Source organism: Bactrocera dorsalis, chromosome 2 (genome assembly GCF_023373825.1).
Source record: "Bactrocera dorsalis isolate Fly_Bdor chromosome 2, ASM2337382v1, whole genome shotgun sequence".
NCBI classification, from domain to species: Eukaryota; Metazoa; Arthropoda; class Insecta; order Diptera; family Tephritidae; genus Bactrocera; species Bactrocera dorsalis.
Genome location: NC_064304.1, coordinates 31,168,999 through 31,190,800, shown reverse-complemented (window position 1 = coordinate 31,190,800; position 21,802 = coordinate 31,168,999). Strand labels below are relative to the sequence as shown.

The 21,802-nt window shown below is 34.9% G+C and overlaps 1 protein-coding gene across 7 annotated transcripts in view; it reads left to right on the top strand.

The window, feature by feature from the left end:
* The window catches only part of LOC105231876 (acetylcholinesterase), a 195,084-nt gene that overhangs the window by 122,256 nt on the left and 51,026 nt on the right, over window positions 1–21,802 (top strand). For all 7 annotated transcript variants that reach the window (XM_049449431.1, XM_049449428.1, XM_049449427.1 and 4 more), the window contains 3 exons: window positions 5,121–5,270; window positions 17,291–17,454; window positions 20,270–20,433. In XM_049449431.1, coding sequence (XP_049305388.1) covers window positions 5,121–5,270; window positions 17,291–17,454; window positions 20,270–20,433 — 478 coding nt within the window. The remainder of the gene's footprint in view (window positions 1–5,120; window positions 5,271–17,290; window positions 17,455–20,269; window positions 20,434–21,802) is intronic.

Sequence of the window (21,802 nt, the reverse complement as noted above, 5' to 3'; positions counted from 1 at the left end):
CCCGCCGGTTTTACAAGTTAATCAGCGCCAATCTGTGCCAGTGCCAGCATTCGAATTTCTTTTTTACCCGTTTTAATATCCAACGTATATAAAGCATTGTACTCTGCCTTCATTGTTGCACGCACATATGTACATACATATCTCCGCATGCATGCACTGAATGGCTCTGACAGTTGCGCTAATTGGCAACTCTGTAATTGCATTGCATTGTGCGTGACCATTCCATACACATATGTCCCGCTGTGCGTATGTGTGTGTGATGCAAGTGATGGATGTGCTGCATGTCCGTTCCGTTCCTGGACGCTGATTATTCGATTGATCAGATTTGCTGCTGATTGCCTGATTGTTGATAGCCTACTTATGTACTTATTTATTTAAATGCCTGCATCTGTTTGTGTGTGCGTGAATGTGAAACACCAATTAGTGTTGCGAAAGCTTTAAAAGTAGTTCTTTATTATAAGCCTTTTTAAAGAAGCTGAAATGTTCACTTAAAATGAAATCTAAGAATTCCATATGTTTCCATATATTTGAAGTTGAGGTTATGTCGGTTAGATATTGTATATTTATATATAGGAGAGTATTAATCGACAATGGGCTACGATTCAGCGAATTTTTGGTGACCTGTCACACTGAAGTTCAATGCCGAATTCCTAATTTGCTAACTGCTTTCCTAATGAAAATTGATAATTCCAATATACCTATATGCAGTAATCATTGCTGAAAGATATCTGGAATGTGCAGTTGTATCTCATAGACTTCGAAACGAGGCATCATTGTATCTCTTTTCTTAACATATTCAAATGAGATCACAAAATGTTGGATGAAATCTCTAGTCGATATTCATTAATCTGACGAGACAGATGCGCTTTTTCCAGATCATGTTAAGCTCTTATATATTTACTTAGCATGTCGTTTACTTCGGGGTCATTATTAACCCCAAGAACAATATCAGCTTTGAAATCCAACGCAGAGTCACTCTTGCCAACATGTGCTATTTTGGACCGAGTAAGCAAATGAAAAGTAAAATCCACTCTTAGCGAACCAAGACAAAGCTCTACAAGTCTCTAATTACTTCCATACTACTATATGGTGCACAGGCATGGACAACGGCATTGACAACGGTGAGTACTGCAGTCGATGGAACGATGAGCTGTACGAGAAGTACGGTGACTTTGAAATAGTTCAGCGAATCAAGACGCACCGTGAGCGCTGGTTAGGTTATGTTGTCAGGATGGAAGAGAATACTCCAGCTTTGAAAGTTTTCGATTCAGTACCCGTCAGTGGAAGCAATGGAAGTGAAGGACCTGGCTGCTCTGATTATCTGGAATTGGGCTCAAATAACGAAAAGGAGAAGCGACTAACGCGCTGTTGTCGACGAAAACGTTTTGGTTCTTCAAGGTTGTATGTATGGATAATTTGTCTTGGTTTTGTCTTCATTCGATGCCAAAGTCTTCTGACAAATCTGACCAGTTGTTTCTTAGGCGGCTCTTGGATATCCCTAAATACTCTGGGGATATTATTTTAGTATATAATTAGCTCAAATGACTACGGAAGCCGTGAGCCAATAAACATTTTGATAAACGATCCAATGAAGTAGCTGTTTTTCCTTCATCGTAGATTCTTCTTTGCTTACTAGAATACTCTTACATTTTAGACCAATTTTAGTACATTAACCACTTGAAGAATGGAAAAATGGTCTTATGATATGAAATAGTATTAGATCGATTCGAAGTCAAATATGACACCATTTGGCAAAGAAAAAATTATTATTTCACCAAGTAACGCACCGGCGCAGATCTCTAGCTTCAATTAGTTACTGCTAAATTGGTGGAACATGGCTACTCTGTACGATATCCTTTTGTTTCCAAAATGGTAAGGTCACTCTTAGAAAAGAAATTTTATTCGAAATAGTTGGTTGTCCACCCTGCTTAGGTCCCTAAAATACATATTTTGACGCGTTAAAGAAGTAAAGCTTATGGAGCGAGCCAAAAGGAGACTATGTTAAGAAACAAATTTTTGTTTTTTACAAATTTCGTTTTACTGTAGACTGTTATCTTATCGGTGCGTGTCTTTTAAGATTAGTTCGTACTACCAAATATACATATATACAAATTCACTCCTATACTCCTCTCAGAGAAACACTATAGGTATGTATGTTTTCATTTTATCAGTCAATAAGTGATTGTAACTGAAAGCTGATAGTGCAAATATTATAAGAAAAACAAGAAAAAAGTACACTTCGGTTGTACCGAAGTTTCAGTATCCTTCAGAAGAGTATTTTTATAACATAAAGGGGTATAAAAGGACATTCATGCTGATTGTGATTGGTCAGTTTGTATGACAGCTCTAAACCATAGCGCTTCGATCATAATAATAAGTTCGTAAATTGTCTTAAATAATAATCAATGCAAAATTTTATGAAGATATCTTGTCAACTCGGCTCCTTACGCTGATCATTTATTTTTATGCTTTTCAGGGTCTCCGACGTTTCCATTTGGGTGCTAAAAACATCGTGTCAAAATTAATGCACCCTGTTCGGCGTGTAAAAGTGCCAAGTATCGGCTCAGTTAATTTTCATGCGTACTCATGTACGAGATATAGTGTACTATACAAATATACATTTACTCATATATAATTGGTTTTTAATTAACTTGACTAATATACCATGTAAGTGGTTACATGCCACTGCAAATGCCACGTGCCTCACTTCATTAGTGCCCACTTCATTAATTTACAGTAATGTCTACTAATTGCTGTTCGAATATTTTCAAATGTGGCTACATTGACTTTCTGTAAAACTTAATTACTCTTGCATTACTAGTATGCTCCCCTAATGGATTACTAAATATTGTAGCACAAATACTCAGATTCCATTGCAAATATTAAAAACGAAGTGGTCAAAAGCTGCAACACATGCAGTCGGATGTAAGTGTGCGAGTATACATTTTATACTGTAACATATAATGCTCATATGCGAAACATAAGATAACTGTTATGAATAACTGTTTAATTTCCCTTTTCGATTTAACACTTTCTTCCTGTGGGCTTTACATTTTGATTGTGGTTGCAGCACACCTTTAATCTGTTTTGTGCGCAAATTTATCTGTGCTCTGTTGTTTTGTGGTTTCGGTTGGGATATGAATTGTGGAAGAGTGCAATTTCCGTATTGCTACGCTTTTATCTATAGTTGTGTGCAAACAATCAGCAAGGAAACAGAGGCATAATATTCATGTGTGGCTTTGTGGCACATGCAGCCCTATTTTGACTGTATGGTTACCAATAAAATGAAAGCAATAAATAAATAATTTATAATAAAAAAAAATTAATATTGGGCGATCATACGTTTTATTGTTAGATATTACCTAAAAGTGTAATTTCGCACTAAAAAGTGATGAAAGATATAGACTTTACCAACAGCAGTACTTTGTTTTTGGTTTAGCTTAAATATCATTGAAATAAGCAAGCAAGTGTAAATTATTATCTCCCAGACGCACTGATTTTTTTAATTAAAATATTAAAAAGAATATTCCATTTCGACTTGAAATCGAAAAAATCACAATTTTCAAGGAAAAAATCTTAAGTCAAAATTTCAGATTTTTTTAAGGAAAAAGATTTTTGTTTGTGGATTTCTTTATTTTCTGATGGTGCATAAAATATATACATTGCTATCGAAAAATTTCTCAGAAAATACAATAAAAACCCCAACCGAATTTACTTAATCGATTAATGACTCGATTATTCAATATATGAACCGATTTGGCAAATGGTAAATATCTGGCCAGTTGTTGATTTTCTTGGCTTAAAGTCACACTGGAGGATGGACTTTTGACTCGGAGAGGTCTTTCTCGATTCCGACGGAGCTTTTGGTGTTGCTCAACGTCAGCTTACACAGCCGTATTAGTTTTGAGGAGATACCAAATTCAGACATCGCAATATAAAGGCAGCTCCTTTTCGTGCTGTCAAAGGCAGCTTTGAAATCGACGAAGAGATGGTGTGTGTCGATCCTCTTTTCATGAGTCTTTTCAAAGATTTGGCATATGGTAAATATCTGGTCAGTTGTTGATTTTCCAAGCTTAAAGCCACGCTGATAAGGTCCAATCAGTTTGTTGACGGTAGGCTTTAATCCTTCACACGGCTGATTTTGCTGATTTTTTCTTCAGAAAAGCCAGTACGAAAACTATATTTTTTCTGAGAAAATTTTTAAAGCAGATGTTAACTGTTTTTTTACCATAAATGGGATTATTGTGTTCAAACACATTTAAAATACTTTCAAATATTATTACTATACATACATCGTTTTAAACATATATGTTATTACGTAAATAAAAAGTGAAGTTATCACAATAATTGCTTTCTCTAGGGACGCTATCACCTTTTCATAATGCTTTCGAAACAGCTTCAACAAATATCAATAAATTGCCACATTAAAGCTCCCCTTTGCATAAAAAAATTATGTCACTTACCGTATCATTGTGCACTAATTACTTTATCGCGGTCAACTCGGTGGCATATCGAACATGTCCACTAATGACCGATGTGACCAATGACCAGTCACTGACCAATATTTGCACATATTTATACGAGTAAATAAATGCAGCGCACGTCATTGGTAATGCAACACATTGTTGTTGTTTCATATTGTTTTTGTTGTACGTAAGTGTTATTGAGAAACAATTTCAATTTTAATTTGTTGATTTATTGAATGGGCTGCTTATTGCAGCAATTTGCCGTTGTGGTTTTTGCTAAATGCTGTCAGTCGACTCTATCGATTTATTTAATTAGGTAATAATTGGTTATGCAGTCAAATTACTTGCAATGATTACATTTCAGGTGTACGGCTTTTGGTATGGAAATTTTAATTGAACTGAATTAAATAAGTACTGCGTGAAAATTCCTTAATTGATGTGAACTAAGCAAGATTTTTTTTCATTTAAATTTATTTTTTTGTTATTACTGCTATAAAAGTAATATTATTTACATATCGTGCCTTTGCGGATGCTTTATTACTGTCAATAAAAGTCTATTTTCTGCCCACTCATGTAGTCATTTGTTTTCAAGTCATAATTAAACTAATATGTAATTAATTTCTTTCAATGATTTCATTTGTTTTGTATTTACAGCACACCAGCTGGGTTGGTAACCCCGGTTTGGAGAATCAGCAGCAAATCGGACGCGCAGTTGGCGATCACTTCTTCACCTGCCCTACTAATGAGTATGCCCAAGCGTTGGCCGAACGGGGAGCTTCCGTGCACTACTACTACTTTACACACGTAAGTAGAGAAAATTTAATTTTACACTGTTCATAAGTTGAGATTGAAGGAGAAATTTTCAGATTTCTAAAGAGTTCACTGATAACTCGATTTTTTTTAAGGAAATATTTATATATCTGCCTTTTGTCATCAAGTAAAATACAAAAGTCGAAAAGATACTTTCATTCAGTGGCATCACTTATGAAAGTTGCTACTAAACTCATATGAAATCATACATAAATATTCATAATTTATAATTTTTTAGGTGTTCTTCCTAACAATCTTCTATAAAACAACAATTTTAACTTTGATATCCCCGTTGAATCCAAATTTAGTTAATATTTTCAAAATATTAGCACTATTCAATATAACGGGTGATTTTTTTGAGGTTAGGATTTTCATGCATTAGTATTTGACAGATCACGTGGGATTTCAGACATGGTGTCAAAGAGAAAGATGCTCAGTATGCTTTGACATTTCATCATGAATAGACTTACTAACGAGCAACGCTTGCAAATCATTGAATTTTATTACCAAAATCAGTGTTCGGTTCGAAATGTGTTTCGCGCGCGTGTTTTGTTCAGCGATGAGGCTCATTTCTGGTTGAATGGCTACGTAAATAAGCAAAATTGCCGCATTTGGGGTGAAGAGCAACCAGAAGCCGTTCAAGAACTGCCCATGCATCCCGAAAAATGCACTGTTTGGTGTGGTTTGTACGCTGGTGGAATCATTGGACCGTATTTTTTCAAAGATGCTGTTGGACGCAACGTTACGGTGAATGGCGATCGCTATCGTTCGATGCTAACAAACTTTTTGTTGCCAAAAATGGAAGAACTGAACTTGGTTGACATGTGGTTTCAACAAGATGGCGCTACATGCCACACAGCTCGCGATTCTATGGTCATTTTGAGGGAAAACTTCGGACAACAATTCATCTCAAGAAATGGACCCGTAAGTTGGCCACCAAGATCATGCGATTTAACGCCTTTAGACTATTTTTTGTGGGGCTACGTCAAGTCTAAAGTCTACAGAAATAAGCCAGCAACTATTCCAGCTTTGGAAGACAACATTTCCGAAGAAATTCGGGCTATTCCGGCCGAAATGCTCGAAAAAGTTGCCCAAAATTGGACTTTCCGAATGGACCACCTAAGACGCAGCCGCGGTCAACATTTAAATGAAATTATCTTCAAAAAGTAAATGTCATGAACCAATCTAACGTTTCAAATAAAGAACCGATGAGATTTTGCAAATTTTATGCGTTTTTTTTTTAAAAAAAGTTGTCAAGCTCTTAAAAAATCACCCTTTACATATATGTATGTATTTAATACATATATTCTTGTTTTGTCGGAGCGTATACGTAACATTTGAAATTCAATAAATTCAATGGGAAGTTCTATGCCATAACTAATCTTGTTGACTTGATTAAACTTATGGGGTCCACACAACTTATTTTTTGACAATATCCGCAGGCCGATAACAAAGATTTTTTTTTTTAATTTTGAATTGGAAATTTTATTAATGTATAAGTAGCATAGTTAAAATATTCCGGTTTAAGTTAAAAATGTACCATTGACCTCGAGATTGATAATCCAGTAGATCTCCTGTGTTCTATTAGTGCCCAAAATAATTTTGCAGTCGCACAGAAGCGGGTCGTCGACCAGTGCCTACTAAACGCATGAAAGCTCCATTGGTTCAGCTACGACGCAAGATGATAATGAAGACCTAACTCCGTCCGATTCTGAAAGAAAAAACTCTACTTATCCTAAACCTAAGATTGACACAGAGCTCCTTACAGAAAACTTCTCCTCCAACTGTACCTCCTAGCTTCAACCCGTCCGTGATAAAATTCACTGTACCTCTTCTCCAGCGAGTGCTCCTCATCCACAGAGAAAATACCACAAAGACTTGCCTCTGTGACGCAGTGATCCAAGTTTTCAGGAATGCTACTTTTCAGGAATCATGTTTTTTTTAAGTCCCAATGGGTTCTTTACTTCTTGGAAAATGCTCAGCAGAAGATAATTGAGCTCATATTGGAAAACTCGGACAGTATATTCATAAAAAATTATTCTAAAAGTAACCTCTCTTCTAAAGTGTTAGGCTTATAAGCAAAGATTATCGCAGTGAACTTCCCTCGTTATCCAAAAGATCCTTGAATAATCTGTGGTCGAATGTGGTTATCGAAGTATTGGGCTAATTTGAATTTTGAGTTTTGAATAGAGTGAAATTTCAGATACTACTTTTAGTCTTCGCCATGCCTCGTAACTGGTCGTAATGTAATCGTGGGATGTGCAATGAGTTTGAGCTCCCTTGTCTTCATACAGTTTAATGTTGGTTGGCACCCTGGCATGATTCTAGTGGTTTTATATTCTTCAAATCGTTGGTCTGATATAAGAAGCTTCTCAGCTATAATCGAAAATATGTTAGTGGACACCAAAGAACGAGTATAATAATCTTTTTTTTTTTGCAAATAGCTCCGAACACATTAAACAAACTCAAATGAAATTTCAACTATTTTTTCTGCATAAAAAGCAAACGGAAACTCACACATACATACAAAATTTAAGTGCCAAACGAAACCCACTTCTCTCCTCGTGTAAACGAACACTTGTTGGTATTGACTTCGTTGCAATTGAAAATGCCACATTTTCAAGCTCCTGGCTGTGAGTGTTTGTTTGTTGTTGTTCGCTGCAATTACCAACGCAAACTGAACGGCAACACATATACTCACACACGCACACCTTCACATTTATACTTATATGCTTATTTATGCTTTTCAACAAAGTTGTCCATGTGCTGCCTATAGGTCTGTGGGTCTGTGGGTCTGTGGGTCCATTGAAATTGCTGACACTGTGTACCTTCAAGGGTGCTGTTGAGAAAACGCGCAGCTGTGCTGTACTTTTTTTATTTCCATTGAGAGCTAAATTGTGTGGTGAAAAGCGCCAGAGAAGCAATGAATAAAGCGAGAAGGCCAAAGTGTAAGGCCCGCAGATAGCGGTATTGCTATAAACGAATGCATGTTACATACTGACATCTGCATTTGTGGGTGTGTGTGTGTGAGTGTGTGTGACAGTGGCTTTGCCCTCCGCTCGTCATACTGCACTATTTGCTCGGACCGTTGGCAGCAAAAATAAGGCAAATAAGAAAGTTTATTTATACAATGTAATTATTAATGAAATGTACACAACTATCTGAGCAAATACACAAACGTATGCATAACGGCATATATTCGCAAGCTGGTGACATATGTACTTGCTGTGTGCGTGTGCTTTGAACATACAGTGCTATCATAAGTGTGCTCACAAGTGACAGGATACGCACCTGTTCTTATATGTGTGTAAGTATGTATTGACAGGTATATGTCTGTAAATTTTCTAAGTATGTATTTATGTACATTATCAGTTGCGATTAGGGACTTACTTAAAACTAAGAGTGAAATTTATTGATTCTTAATTAATTTTTGAATAGTTTTGAGAACAGCACCGAAGTTATGTTACGCAACGAAATTCCGTCACGATCATAGTAGTTGATCTAAATATCCAGGGGGAAAGTTTAAGCGTTTTGCTAACTTTTTTTTAATTTTTTTGGTTTAAAACAAATCATATACAAAGTTAGAGGGTTGCCAGCTATTTTAAATGTTTAAGCCAGATATGTAATTAGCCAAAAAGCACTTAAATTTTCGCATTTTCTACGTTAAAAAGGTTTAATTTGTAAACAATTCAAAAATTTTTTTAGGAGTATTGCCACCTGTCTAAAACTTTCATTCTATTTAATTATATACTAAGTACCAACCAACTGAAGGCTTAATCGATTTTAGTACTTTGATTTATTCGTGGTTGCCACTTAAGTATAAATATTGTGTTTTAAGCAAAATAAATTTAATAATTTTTTTGAAGTTGCCACCTGTTATAATTTTTTTTTCACTTATTGATAAAAAACGAATTGTTATGGTAGTGATATCAATCTTGGCCGTTATTGAAAAATTTATGTCGGAGGTATTTGCCACCTGTTTGAAATTTGCAAAAAAGAGTTTTCAAAAAAAGGGCGCAAACAGGAAGAAAAGGAAAATAATTACGTATTTTCATGGAACACTCTTTTCTCTTAACATATAAAGAAGCATTTATGTGGAAGATAATTGCCACCTGTTAGAAAAAAAAATATACTGAGCTTGCAAAAAATGGGCACATAACCTGTAAATGAAATTTTCAAGGAGCACTTCTTTCTCTTAACATGCCAATGAAGAATTTGTGTAGGAAATAGTTGCCACGTGTTTTAATTAAAAAAAAAATTAAAACGGGCACAAAAGTGTGAAGGAAAATTGTTAACGGAATAATTTTTCTCTTAACATAAAAATAAGCATTTATGTGGAAAATAGTTGCCACCTAATAGAAATTAAAAAAAAATTGATTTTCAAAAATATGGACTTATAACGGTAGGTGACACTTTATGAAAAATTTCTTTCTCTTAACATGTTAAAAAAGAATTGATGGGGTAGATAGTTGCCACCTTTTTGAAATAAAAAATTAGGTTTTCCAAAATATGGACGTAGAATTTGAGAGGAAAATGATTAAATATTTTCAAGGAACATTTTTCACTTAACATGCAAAGAAGCATTTATGTGGAAAATAGTTGCCACCTGTTAGAAAATAAAAAAAAGGTACTGAGTTTGCAAAACATGGGCGCAGAATTGAAGGTAAAATTTTCATGAAACATTTCTTAATGAAGAATTTATATGTAGAATAGTTGCCACCTGTTTAAAATTTTTAAAAAACATTATTTCCAAAATACCTTCATGCTATCAGAGTTGTATTGTAAATAAGACCATGTTACGGCGAAGTATTATATTTTTTACACACTTTTCATTTCTTTCTACATTTCTACGAATATAAATAGTATATTGATATACATTTTATATATATTTGTTCCTGTACGTATATATTTACTTATTTGTCCTCCAACTGCATTCAGAACCACAATAATTTAATATTTATTTATTCAAGTTAACCGGCTCTTAAAATAGTACAATATATGTATGTGTAAGAGTAATAGATGTGCACTTAATAATCTATGAGAGTCCACTATGTACTTAAATAGCAAGTGCTATTTACTTTTGCATACGCTGCAAATACCCTGTCGGAATGTAATGTTGTTTAAAATAAATTTTGATTTAATGTTATTAAATATTTTAGAAATTAAATTTTATGTAGGCTTATAAAAAATTACAAGAAGTTAATATAATTCTCTGACTTTTCGAAAAAAAAAATATTTTTAAATTTTTGAAAAAAAAAATTGTTTTGAATTTTTTTGTAAAAATATATTTAATTTAAATTTTTAATAAATAAATAAATTATTATTATTTTTTTTTTCATTTAACAAATTGATATTATTTATTATAATTGTATTTTCCCATTCGTACAAAAAATTTTAAATGTATTAAATTTTCTTACTGGCTCATTTATCTGCCATTAAGAATTTGTATGCCAAGCTGCAATGCTTCCTCCATGGCAGTATGACTCGATCAAACGTTCTGTAAGCGCTGTATGCCGTCCAAAGGGGATACACTACATCTACGGATATGTAAGCACACACGCACACACACACACAAATAAGTTTCCGATGTAAGTACACAAAATGCTTGCATTTCAAAGGCAAGAAATATTAAATGAGTGACACATTCCAAGCTCTGGTATAAAGCAATGAACTGTCTCTCGCCATTTGTGGGTGGCTTGTGACTAAATGACAGTTGTTACTTCTTCGACATCACCTTGACACAGTTGGCCGCGGTGAAGGAATAAAAGCTTCGGTGGAATTTCATGTAGATCTTAGTGAATTGTAACATGTAAATGAAATGTGTACCTGTATGTGTGCGTGTTCAAAACGAAACTTTTGTAAACAACTTGCCATAGTAAACGAATGCTAGAGTTTCCACAGAAATTTTACAAATAATCAATAAAAGTGTGAATAATCTATTAACTAGATAACTGATAGATACATATCACGGTAAATAATTCTGATTTATTTGAGAGCCGAGAAAAATTGCTGGAAATATACTGTTTTCATTTTTGAATTATGTTAAAAAGTGAAGGGAATGAAATGTCTGTTTTTCAGTGAACCGAAATTTACGAAATCTAATATGCATCAATCGCTTAAATATTTAACAGGAAAATCCATCAGTACTTTGGAAGCGTTTAAGAATTTATAAGACTCTCCTTTTAAGGAAAAAAGTCAGAATGCATATTTAAGATTTAATGAAAATAAATTCAATATTTTTCTATTAAACTGAAGATTTTTTTTATTTATCATTGTAGTTTCATAATGCATTTCTCATATAAACCCTTGTCTCTATTCACAAAAACAATTGGGGCAGTAATTTTTCATCCGCTAGGTAGTAATCGCTTGACCTTATTCTCAATCTTCTGTGCGACAGAGTGATTAAAACGGAATGGGGCAACGCAAGAGAAATGTGAGTAAGGGAACCCCACATAGTGGAGTTCTCTCTCCTCTTTGATGGATCCTGGTCGTTAACGACCTGTTAAAACAATTTGAGGATCGTGGATGCCGGGTGATTACCTATGCAGACATGTAGCACTTAGTAAAACTGAGTTGGTTTTATTTACTAAAAGATATAAGATTCCGGTGTTGTCCTCTGGCTCTACGACACCATAGTCAAGCCCATTATGTTCTATGGAGTATTTATGTGGTGGAAAGCTCTTGAAAAAATCACACTTGCAAAGCAATTCGAGAGCCCTTAACACAAACTTTGACTTCATATCGGAACCCAAAATTCTGGCGGCTTCTTCTCTGCTCATATACCGACGAGGGAGTTTTTCGTGGAAATAAGCCGTTGGAGGAGAGAGGCAGTGAGCTTATTTACTTATGGGTCAATGCTTGGGGGGAAGGTTGTTGGAGAGGTTTACTGTCAGTCTCCAGCTTCAGACTTCCTAACTATTGCAGTGACCTCCAAGCCGATGTTGCAGCCATTAAGGTAGCAGTAGATATGCTGCTCTGTAGTGCAGCCTCCTTCAGAGAGGTGACCATTCACTCAGACAACAGAGTGGCGATACTAGCCTTGAACTCATTTACAGAGCGTTCAGAGTTGGTTGAGGCGTACCTAACCTCGCTATGAATATCATTGAGTGTCTTTGTGATAAGTCTGTTATGGGTGCCGGGCCATAGCGGAATCGCATGAAATTGCAAAGCTGATGTGCTAGCAAGGAAAGGCACTCTAGAACCGCTATCGGTAGAATAAAAGCGAGTCGGTGCTCCCGTATCGTATTGTGTTTTATTTCTAGATAACTGGGCTTCGCCGCAGCTTTGCAAACTCTCATCTATGCCCTGGGTGCATGCGCTGTCGCAAAACCCTTTTGGCCCAAGATCGATAGCGGGAGATCTAGTGATTTCTTTAACCTCAGAAAGGCTAGCTTCTCCCTAGTTGTGGAGCTTTTAATAGGCCATTACCCTATTGGCGTCCATGCTGTAAGGTTGGGATTCTTGCCCGACACCATTTGCAGAAGCTGTTTGAAAGAAGATGAGATGGAAACAACTCAACACTTTCTTCTTGAATGTTCCGCATTTGGGAGGTCAAGAATTAAACACTTGGTTGTGCATACTTTCAGACATCCCACCAAACTGAAAGAAATGGAAATTAAACGTTTTACTAATATTTAAATTCCGAGCTGTTCGTAGTAAAAAATTACATTTAAATAGTTGAGTTTTGTGGAGATACGAAATTTGGAAGTACAGCCATAAACGCAATCTCGGAAGAGTGGAATTTACAGTTTTTCTGGAGGTTTAATTTTTTACCTGCTTAAGGAAATTCAACCTAGGTCTAATACTAAAGTGGTAAGGTCTAATGAGTTTGCGTACGAGGAACTTTCATTTCAATAGATTCAAGTGTCATTTTGACTAGACAAATTTGAGCTGGTGAGGCCTATCAAAAGGCATAATATCATACATACTACCACATACATATGTATATCCGCCTTTCTGGTGCACACCTACACACATATATGTGATAAATAGTCTCTACTAATGTTTAGTCCCAGAGCTATGGACATGTGCTTGCAACACACGCAGGCCAAACTAATCACATAATTCTAACACAAATATGCACAAACACTCATATACTTACATATACATACATACATATATCTCATATTTAAATTAGAGTGTCGTTACAAGTAAAGGGTGAGGACACATTATATATGCCAATGTTTTACTTTCGCCATTCACCGTTTGCTCGGTCAACCGGTCTGCCTTTGAATTTGTGCTGAATGCCCTGAATGCGCCCCGGTGACTTGTGGGTGCGTTCGTCGGTCAGAAAACTGGGCTAAAAACTCACAAACAAACAAACTCGTGCATTATTAGCTAGCTTCCCAGCTCCGGTTGGTTGGTTGGTTGGCGCTTGTGGGTCAACAAAATTAAATAGCCATATAAGTAGCGCGATAAGCGCAGTGGTAGTTGGTGCCGATTTTGGCAGGGGGGCGCGTGGTGTGATGGACAGCAAGTTGTTTAGTTTGTTTGCTGATTGCTTTCTGGGCGAACGTGCGCGCTTTTATGTGTGTTTATGTTTATGAGCGCGCGTGTGTTTATGTGTGTGTGTGTGTGTGTGTGGGAAGGTGTGTTCATTGTCATAATTATGGTCAAGGACAATGACCGAAATTCTCACTGTTGTGACATTGTATCGCATTGCCTGCGCCTCTCGTTGTTTATTTTTTGCTGTATCGATTGTCTCTTCGCTTCGCACACTTTGCGCGTAGTCACGTCGCATCCTGACCCGGTGCTCTGCCCAGGGGCCGGTCGTTCTCTATGCATAACTCACGCAATGCCACGCATTCCTGTCTGTCGCTCGTAGCTGATATTGTGTTTGATTCTTTTTTAAAGTTTTTTTGTTCAAATCACACCAATTCCTCGTAGCGCCGTTAACGTAAACTTAATGAATACATTAAATTGCCAGCAGTCCGGAATATTTATGTGCGACGATTTTCATTTTCATTCGTTGTGGAGTTTGCATTGATTTAATGGTTTGTCAGGGGATTGCCTCGGAGGTCAAGTACTTATGGTAGCGGTTGTCATTATGGACTTTGAATCCTGCGTTGTGAAAACAGGTATAGTAAAGTACAGCACATTTAATTGCATTCGCATTTATTGCGATCCAAGTGTTTATTAAAGTGTCTCTTCGAATTTTAGCACAATAATTTAAATACTAATGCAGTCTTAATATCTTTAAAGATGGAGTTTCATACTTCATTTATTTAAATTCTGCATGTAATTATTTGCATCCGATGCTTATAATTATCTGAAAAAGAGAAACTTTTGCAAAACTTTCCTTTTGTGTGTGATTTCAGTGCTTTCACTATAGGACAGCTATATGTCATACAAACTGAGCGATTGGAATCAAGTTCTTTAAGGATTCTTTTGCGCTTATGAAGGGTATTATAGCTTCGGTGCAATCGAAGTTAACATCTTTTCTACTTTCTGCTTATAATAACGTTTCAACTAACTACTCATAATTATAATGTGGCTTAATTGTGGCAAGTCCATTGCAAAGCATACCACAACTAAACGGTTGAGAGGTCATCAACTAATTTGCCAGCTAAAGCAAGTTACTTAACAGTTTCCTGGAAGCCTGGCTTTGGAGTGGTCAGTGTGTCTACACATTGATGTACTGATATAGATGATATGTAGTCGAAATACACGCTACAGCATAAGCATGCTTAAAGGAGATAAGTTAAATTACTGCAAAAGCGAAATTAATAGCATACATTTAGGCACATAAACACTTTGTAAGCAAGTATGAGCGTATTGACACATACAGGGAAACCAACAACCGACACACCTTCACATAAGCACAGTCTAATAGCTTCTGGTTAGTTGCTGATAAAGTGTACATACATACATACCTACTCACATAAGCTCTAATGCTCTACCGACAACCATATCACATCATTGGCAGTCAGCTGCCTCACATTGCGTAGAGTAAGCAGTTAACACACGCACCGCTAGAGTGTACCCCTGGAGAGCATTGCCGCTAACCTCTTTGCTTTGTCGTGTGTGTAAGCTCAAGCGAGCGCATAATCTTCAGAGCCTTGTTATATGGAGTGAAGCGAAGCGCACACGCCAAACCACACTTCCATACGAACTTGTCGGATATTTACGAGATGGCAGCTTAAATGAAAATGCGAGAAATATTATAACGGTAATGTGCCCCGGTTGTGGTTTGCCTAACTATCCGACACACATGTGGATAAGCCATATCGCAAGAGAAGGCACACGTTTGGTCCAGCCGGTGAACGACATCGCCGCAGGTCAACATGTGGTTGAGTTAAGGTTACTAGATCATTGCACATACGCAATTGCTTGTGGTGGTGACATTTTGATTTTTTCGCACATTTTTGTTTAATTTAGGGGTCGGAGTACTTTAGTTTATATATTTTTTGTTTTATTTTTATGAGTAGTGTTAGAAGCTAGACCAGAATTGGTTGTTATTGTTTTTTTAAGCGAAGATAATGTGTCGTTGTCCAGGATGAGATTCAAAATACGAATGTGTTTTGTTCCAAGTTGTGGTGATTATTACATCTGCACCTGGTCGCCAACGAATTGCTGAAAAGACTTGAGCAGCGTGCTTATGGATGGAAAGCATTCACCTGCAACCTGTAGATACGGTAAAGTATTTAGGGCTCGAGAGAGCAAGAAAAATATTGATTGCTTTAAACTGCTTCAGTTGAGCCAATAGTAAAAGAAGTGGTCTCTCACCGAATATAGTCTTCTGGCTCTCCGGCCCTATAGTCTAGAATATTATATTCCATGAGGTCTTTGTCTGGTGGAGGGCTCTATAAAAGACCACACTTGCAAAAGATACTCGTTAGAGCTCAACAGTGGCGCTAATCAGCATATGTGGCAAGTTCCACACCAACCATAGCACTTTATGCCATTCTGCAGATACTGCACATGCACCCAACTCTGGTGGCTTTTTCTCTGTCGACACACAAAAAAGTGAGTTATGGGTGAAGTAGAAGTAGGGGAGAGGCAGTAAGCTTCCTTATGTACGGTTAAAGCTTCTGGGGAAGGTTAGTGGTTTTTCAAGTCCAGAATCATCGACTTCTTTATATTACTGATTTGGAAAAGAAATTTTCTACGGTTCGGTATCATTAATATGTTCTTCCAAGAGTTGCGAGGTCTCATTATACAATATAAAACAAATATGAGTTCAAACTGTATAACTCCTTAATATCTCAATATACACTACATAATATAATTAGTAGTCCATAAGTACGGCTATTCAATCCCAAAGAAATAACGAAATTTAAATGCATTTATACATAAAATTTTTGAGGTTTATCTGCCTTATTAAATTTTTCACCAAAAAACCAAAATACACTTTCCAAAATTAAAATTCACATATGAATCGTCGGCAGCTTTGTAGAGCAATTTCCTAAATAGAATATATGTATATGTGAGTAAGACGTAAATAAAAGGAAAATAGCTGCAGAAATTACAAATTAGGTAAATACAATCGACCCATTTGTGACACTACTCTACCCATGGAATGATGAAGGGAAGTTCGAAAGTCTGAGTGAGACTGTCATTGAGCGAAATGTGTGGCTGGAGAGGGTTGATAAATTTAGATGGACAGGTAAGCAGCGAACAAATAATTTAGTTCTTAAGTGGAAAATCAAGTACAAAGTTAGCTGGTGAGGGCAGAAATAGTTACAAATGTTTTTATTTAAAGTATATATAATATATGTATGTATATGTAAGCTAAAAAACGTATGTGCAAAACGTGTCTGAGTTGAGGCTATAAATAAATGTGGAGGAAAATTGCATAAATATGTCCTTAAATTCGGCAAATAAATTTATTACTTTTATATGTTAGATATAAGAATTTTCAGAAAAATTTTTAAGAATAAATAATTTTAAAGTTGTTACAATAGACTTATATGCAAAAATTACTTATCATCTTCAAATTTAAAATAATTCTTATTTTTTCTCAATAAAAACCCACAATACTAAAACGGTTTAATTATTTTCTTATATGCTTTCAGCGCACTAGCACCTCCTTGTGGGGTGAGTGGATGGGCGTACTGCACGGCGATGAGATCGAGTACTTCTTCGGTCAGCCATTGAATACATCGCTACAGTATCGGCAAGTCGAACGAGAGCTGGGCAAGCGGATGCTGAATGCCGTTATTGAATTTGCTAAAACTGGGTAAGTACTGGCGATCGCTGCTGATGAAACTTTCAATGTGTTAATAATATAGCAATACAGCATTCGAGCAGTAAGATAAGCACACACACACACACACACATACACTTGCACTGGTTGCTTTATGAGCATTAATATGGCTTGGCGTGCAATAAAAAGTGTTGAGTGGCCGGCACTCGAAAGTATATTTGCCGACGCAAGTGGATTTGAAGTGCAATTTTAATTGCAACAGTTTTCGACTGTAAACTCCTCAAGCGGAATGGTAGCAGACAGTTTATATGTGTTTGTGTGTTTATAAGTGTTTGCTTGGTTTTTGTGTTGCTCATACGGCTCGGTGGGCAGCAAAGTTAATTCTTTTAAAGCAAGTGCTTTTATTTATTTTTGTAGCACACTTTAAAGCGTAATGAGTAGGGTTAGTTGAATTTTGTTTATATTCAATTTCTATTACTTCAAAAGTAATTTTTAAAATTTATTTTCCAATACTACTGCCTTTAATGCATTTATTTTGATATATTCTGCGTAATTTCATATTTTCTTCAGCTAACGAATCGCATTTATCAAATCAACAGTACGGCTTCTGCGATTAAATTTGATTACAGTTCTGCTAACATTGCTTAAGTGAATTCGTCAATGCATATCATTGCATTATATTTGCGCATGTATGTGTGTGCAATCGGCAAGCTTAAGTAGAGCAATGGATTTTTTATTATTTTATCAATTTGCCGACGATTAATTTATGTAAAGTGGTATATTACTGAGTTTAAGACGTATTTATTTGAAAACGCTAAAAAAATATTCAAAAAATATTTACCAAACGAATATGTATATGTAAGATAAAAAAACAGACCGATTTCAACGAAATTTAGTACGCACAATTTCTTTTTATATCTCAACAACAACCATTCCTACTTCCCATATAGCAAAATTTTTCACTTTCGAGTACACAAATATAAAAGTATTTAATATAACGGGATAAAAACTGTTCAAGCCGCTAGGTACCGAATATGTGGACCCCATTATCTACAGTTGACTTTTGACCAGGAATATCGGTTAATGTATGAGACATATGTACCTTTAAAATTCAGACAGAATCCTTTCCTAACGATAACATTTTTTTGTATCAAAGATGGGTGGAATCTCACCATATACTTAATATAAAGTTTTTCGAACTTCATGGTGACTTTACGTTGGATATATCGGCAATATTTGAGTTGTCTCAACGAATATTGCAGAACTGTTTTGCACAAACCAGTATAAAATAGGTGCAATTGGGTGAAAACTTGACTAGCCCTTGACCTAATATCAGGACTCTCGAATATCCGGCTGACTTTACTCTATATGATTGTTTTTTGGTATGTGGCGTGTTAATAGTATTTGGTATTGGGATAAAATCGGGACGATACTACCCTAACTCCCATATACCATATCGTCAACTAAAATGCAAAAGAACGTATGAACACGATTCACTACTTCAAAAAACATACATAGATGTAAGTGCATATGTCCAAAATTTTAAGGTTCTCCTATCAGATATATGTAACCCAGTTTCAACCAATATTAAAATTTTGTTTCACTCATGTTCCATTTTATATCGTGTTTCATTTATTCACCTGCAAATTTCCGAAAATGTTGTGACGGTATTTTACATTTTAGCTGACAACAAACTAATTTTAGGTTTTCTAACAAGCCTAATGCAAAGAACGTATTACGAGTATTACAAACGCTCTCTGCCTTTTCTATCACATACGATCTCTGATATACGTTCTCTGCTCTGCACATACGTTCTCTGGTATGCAATACGAAAGCTTTTTACAGGCTGCTTTTTTGGTGGTATGCACGGCTTTCGTTAAGTTTATCTAGCGTTGAACCAAAGCTTCATTTTGATGTGAAAAGCTTGAAAAGCTACTATATTTTTAGTCTCGTTTCATTTTTATAGCAGCTTTTTATGGTAAGAAAAAGTTGGTTTCAACCTTCGCAGCTTTCGTTTAAAGAGCATTCTCAGTGAAGGGATGATGCCTATACACCATGCGGAGGAAGACAAATACACCACACTATAAGCGAACTGAGAACAGATGCATAATATGCGTGCTCTCACATGAATTGTAGCCATTTCAACATAAGATTATTTAGTTTTTTCTTCAAATTTGCGGATTCTTTAAAAAATTTCATAACTTTATTTTCCATAACATTTAAAATGCAAGAGGGAAAATAAAAAAATATTAAAATATGATATGTTCGCTGTATATAATTACCAGTGAGAGCAGATATGACAGGAATGAAACGTATTTTGCACCCTCAATCGGCTTTCTAATCAATACGCAATTAGGTGGTTCCGTGAGCAAGTCTGGAGTTGGGAGTAGCTTGGGCTTAGCGGATTCATGTTCCGCACTCCGGCTTTTGATGCCGCCCCCTATTAAAAAAAATCATATGTAGATTAAAGTTGTTTAAGAGCAAATGGTGATAATCCAAAAAAAAAAAAATAAAAAATTTATATCAGTTTCTTTTCATTTTCAGAAGAGAATTATTATATATTATTAATACTAAAATGAAATATTACTATATTTTTTTTTATTTCAAAGGCTTGAAGAATGGCTTTAGAGAAGTATTGTATTTAGGGACAGGATATAAAAGAATATAAAACATTACAAAATTTGTATCAAACAAATCGTTATTAATAAGGTCCAAGAAAAGAACTCGCTTTTCTTTTTGAGCCAAGATTTTTCGTCAATATATATATATATTATGTATGTATATACATATGTATATATTTTTTTTATTTTGTATCCTTGCTAATTATAATTTCAACTCTTCTTTACAGCAATCCCGCCACAGATGGCGAAGAATGGCCAAATTTTACAAAGAAAGATCCCGTGTATTATGTCTTTTCAACCGATGATAAAGAGGAGAAGCTGCAACGTGGCCCACTGGAAGGACGTTGCGCATTCTGGAATGAATATTTGCGCGAAGTCCGAAAATGGGGATGTAAGTAGCAAATATTTATATAAATGTTATTATTTTAGTAAAATTGTTGATTGTTAAGGTTTCATTAGAATTTGGATTATGATTTTTATTAAAGTTTTGAAAATCTTATAAAATTTTATTTCGTTCGTAACAGAACCAGCAAAGATAGTAGAATATTTAAAAAAGCTGTTTTTCTTTTCTTTTCCTAACTTACTTTCACAAAATATATTTTAAATATTTTAGCCTTGGTTTCCTAGCTATGGGTATATGTATTTTGAAGTAGTATAAATTTGTGTGTGCTTTATAGAAATCGATTTGATTATGGGTACTTAAATAAACTGATACTAAATTGATCTCTGTGCAAAATTAAGTTCTTGCGTGTTGTAATGGGGTCTTAGGTAGCCGTTTCTATTCTAAAAAGTGTTCTCTCTTGCTATAATTTCACTAATTGAATATCACGATAGACGATCAATATTTTTAGTAAGTTGGTATACTTTTTAATTTTTGTAACTATAAAAATATTTCACATATACTTGTATTCAAATCCATTGAAAAATTTGAGTTGCCAACTTTTGTTAATTAATTTGAATTTTTTTATGTGATTTTTGAAAAATAGCAAGAATATGCAAAAGAGAAAAATGTGCGAGCTTAAAAAGTTTTTACCAAAAAATGTATAAAACAGGGTTGCCATATTTGAAGAGTTTTCAATTCTTTTCTATAATCAAAATAATGCTTTCCACATTTCCGAAAAATTTATTTCAAAAATGTACATATGATACCCCATAACTAAGAAAAGGGTTGCCACATTTTTTAAACATGTATGAAAGAATACTGCAAAAAATAATAATTTTTATAAATTATTTAGTATTCAAATATAAACAAATATTTATTGAAACTTTTAGCAAAACTAGAGTTGCCACGCATCTTGAAAATTTTTTAATTCCTTTTACGTGAACAAAAATTTGTGTCCGCGTTTCTGAAAACTTAAAGAAATTTTAAAAATTTATAATAATCCTTTCCATGAAAAGGGTTGCCACATTTTCAAAACTTTTTTTTTAAATACTATAAAAAAAATAATTTTTATAAATTATTGAACACTCAAATATATACAAACATTTATTCAAATGTACTTATATAGCAGGGATGCCATATTTGAAAATTTTTTAATTATTTTTATGTGTTCAAACATTTATTTTCTGCATTTCTGAAAAATTAAAGAAATTCAATCAAAGATAGACACCATTTCCATGAAAAGGGTTGCCACATTTTTAAAACTTTTTTTTTTTAAATACTGTAAAAAATATAATTTTTATATATTATTGAAGAACTCAGATATCTACAAATATTTACACAAATTTATAGCAAAAATAGAGTTGCCAATCATCTTTCA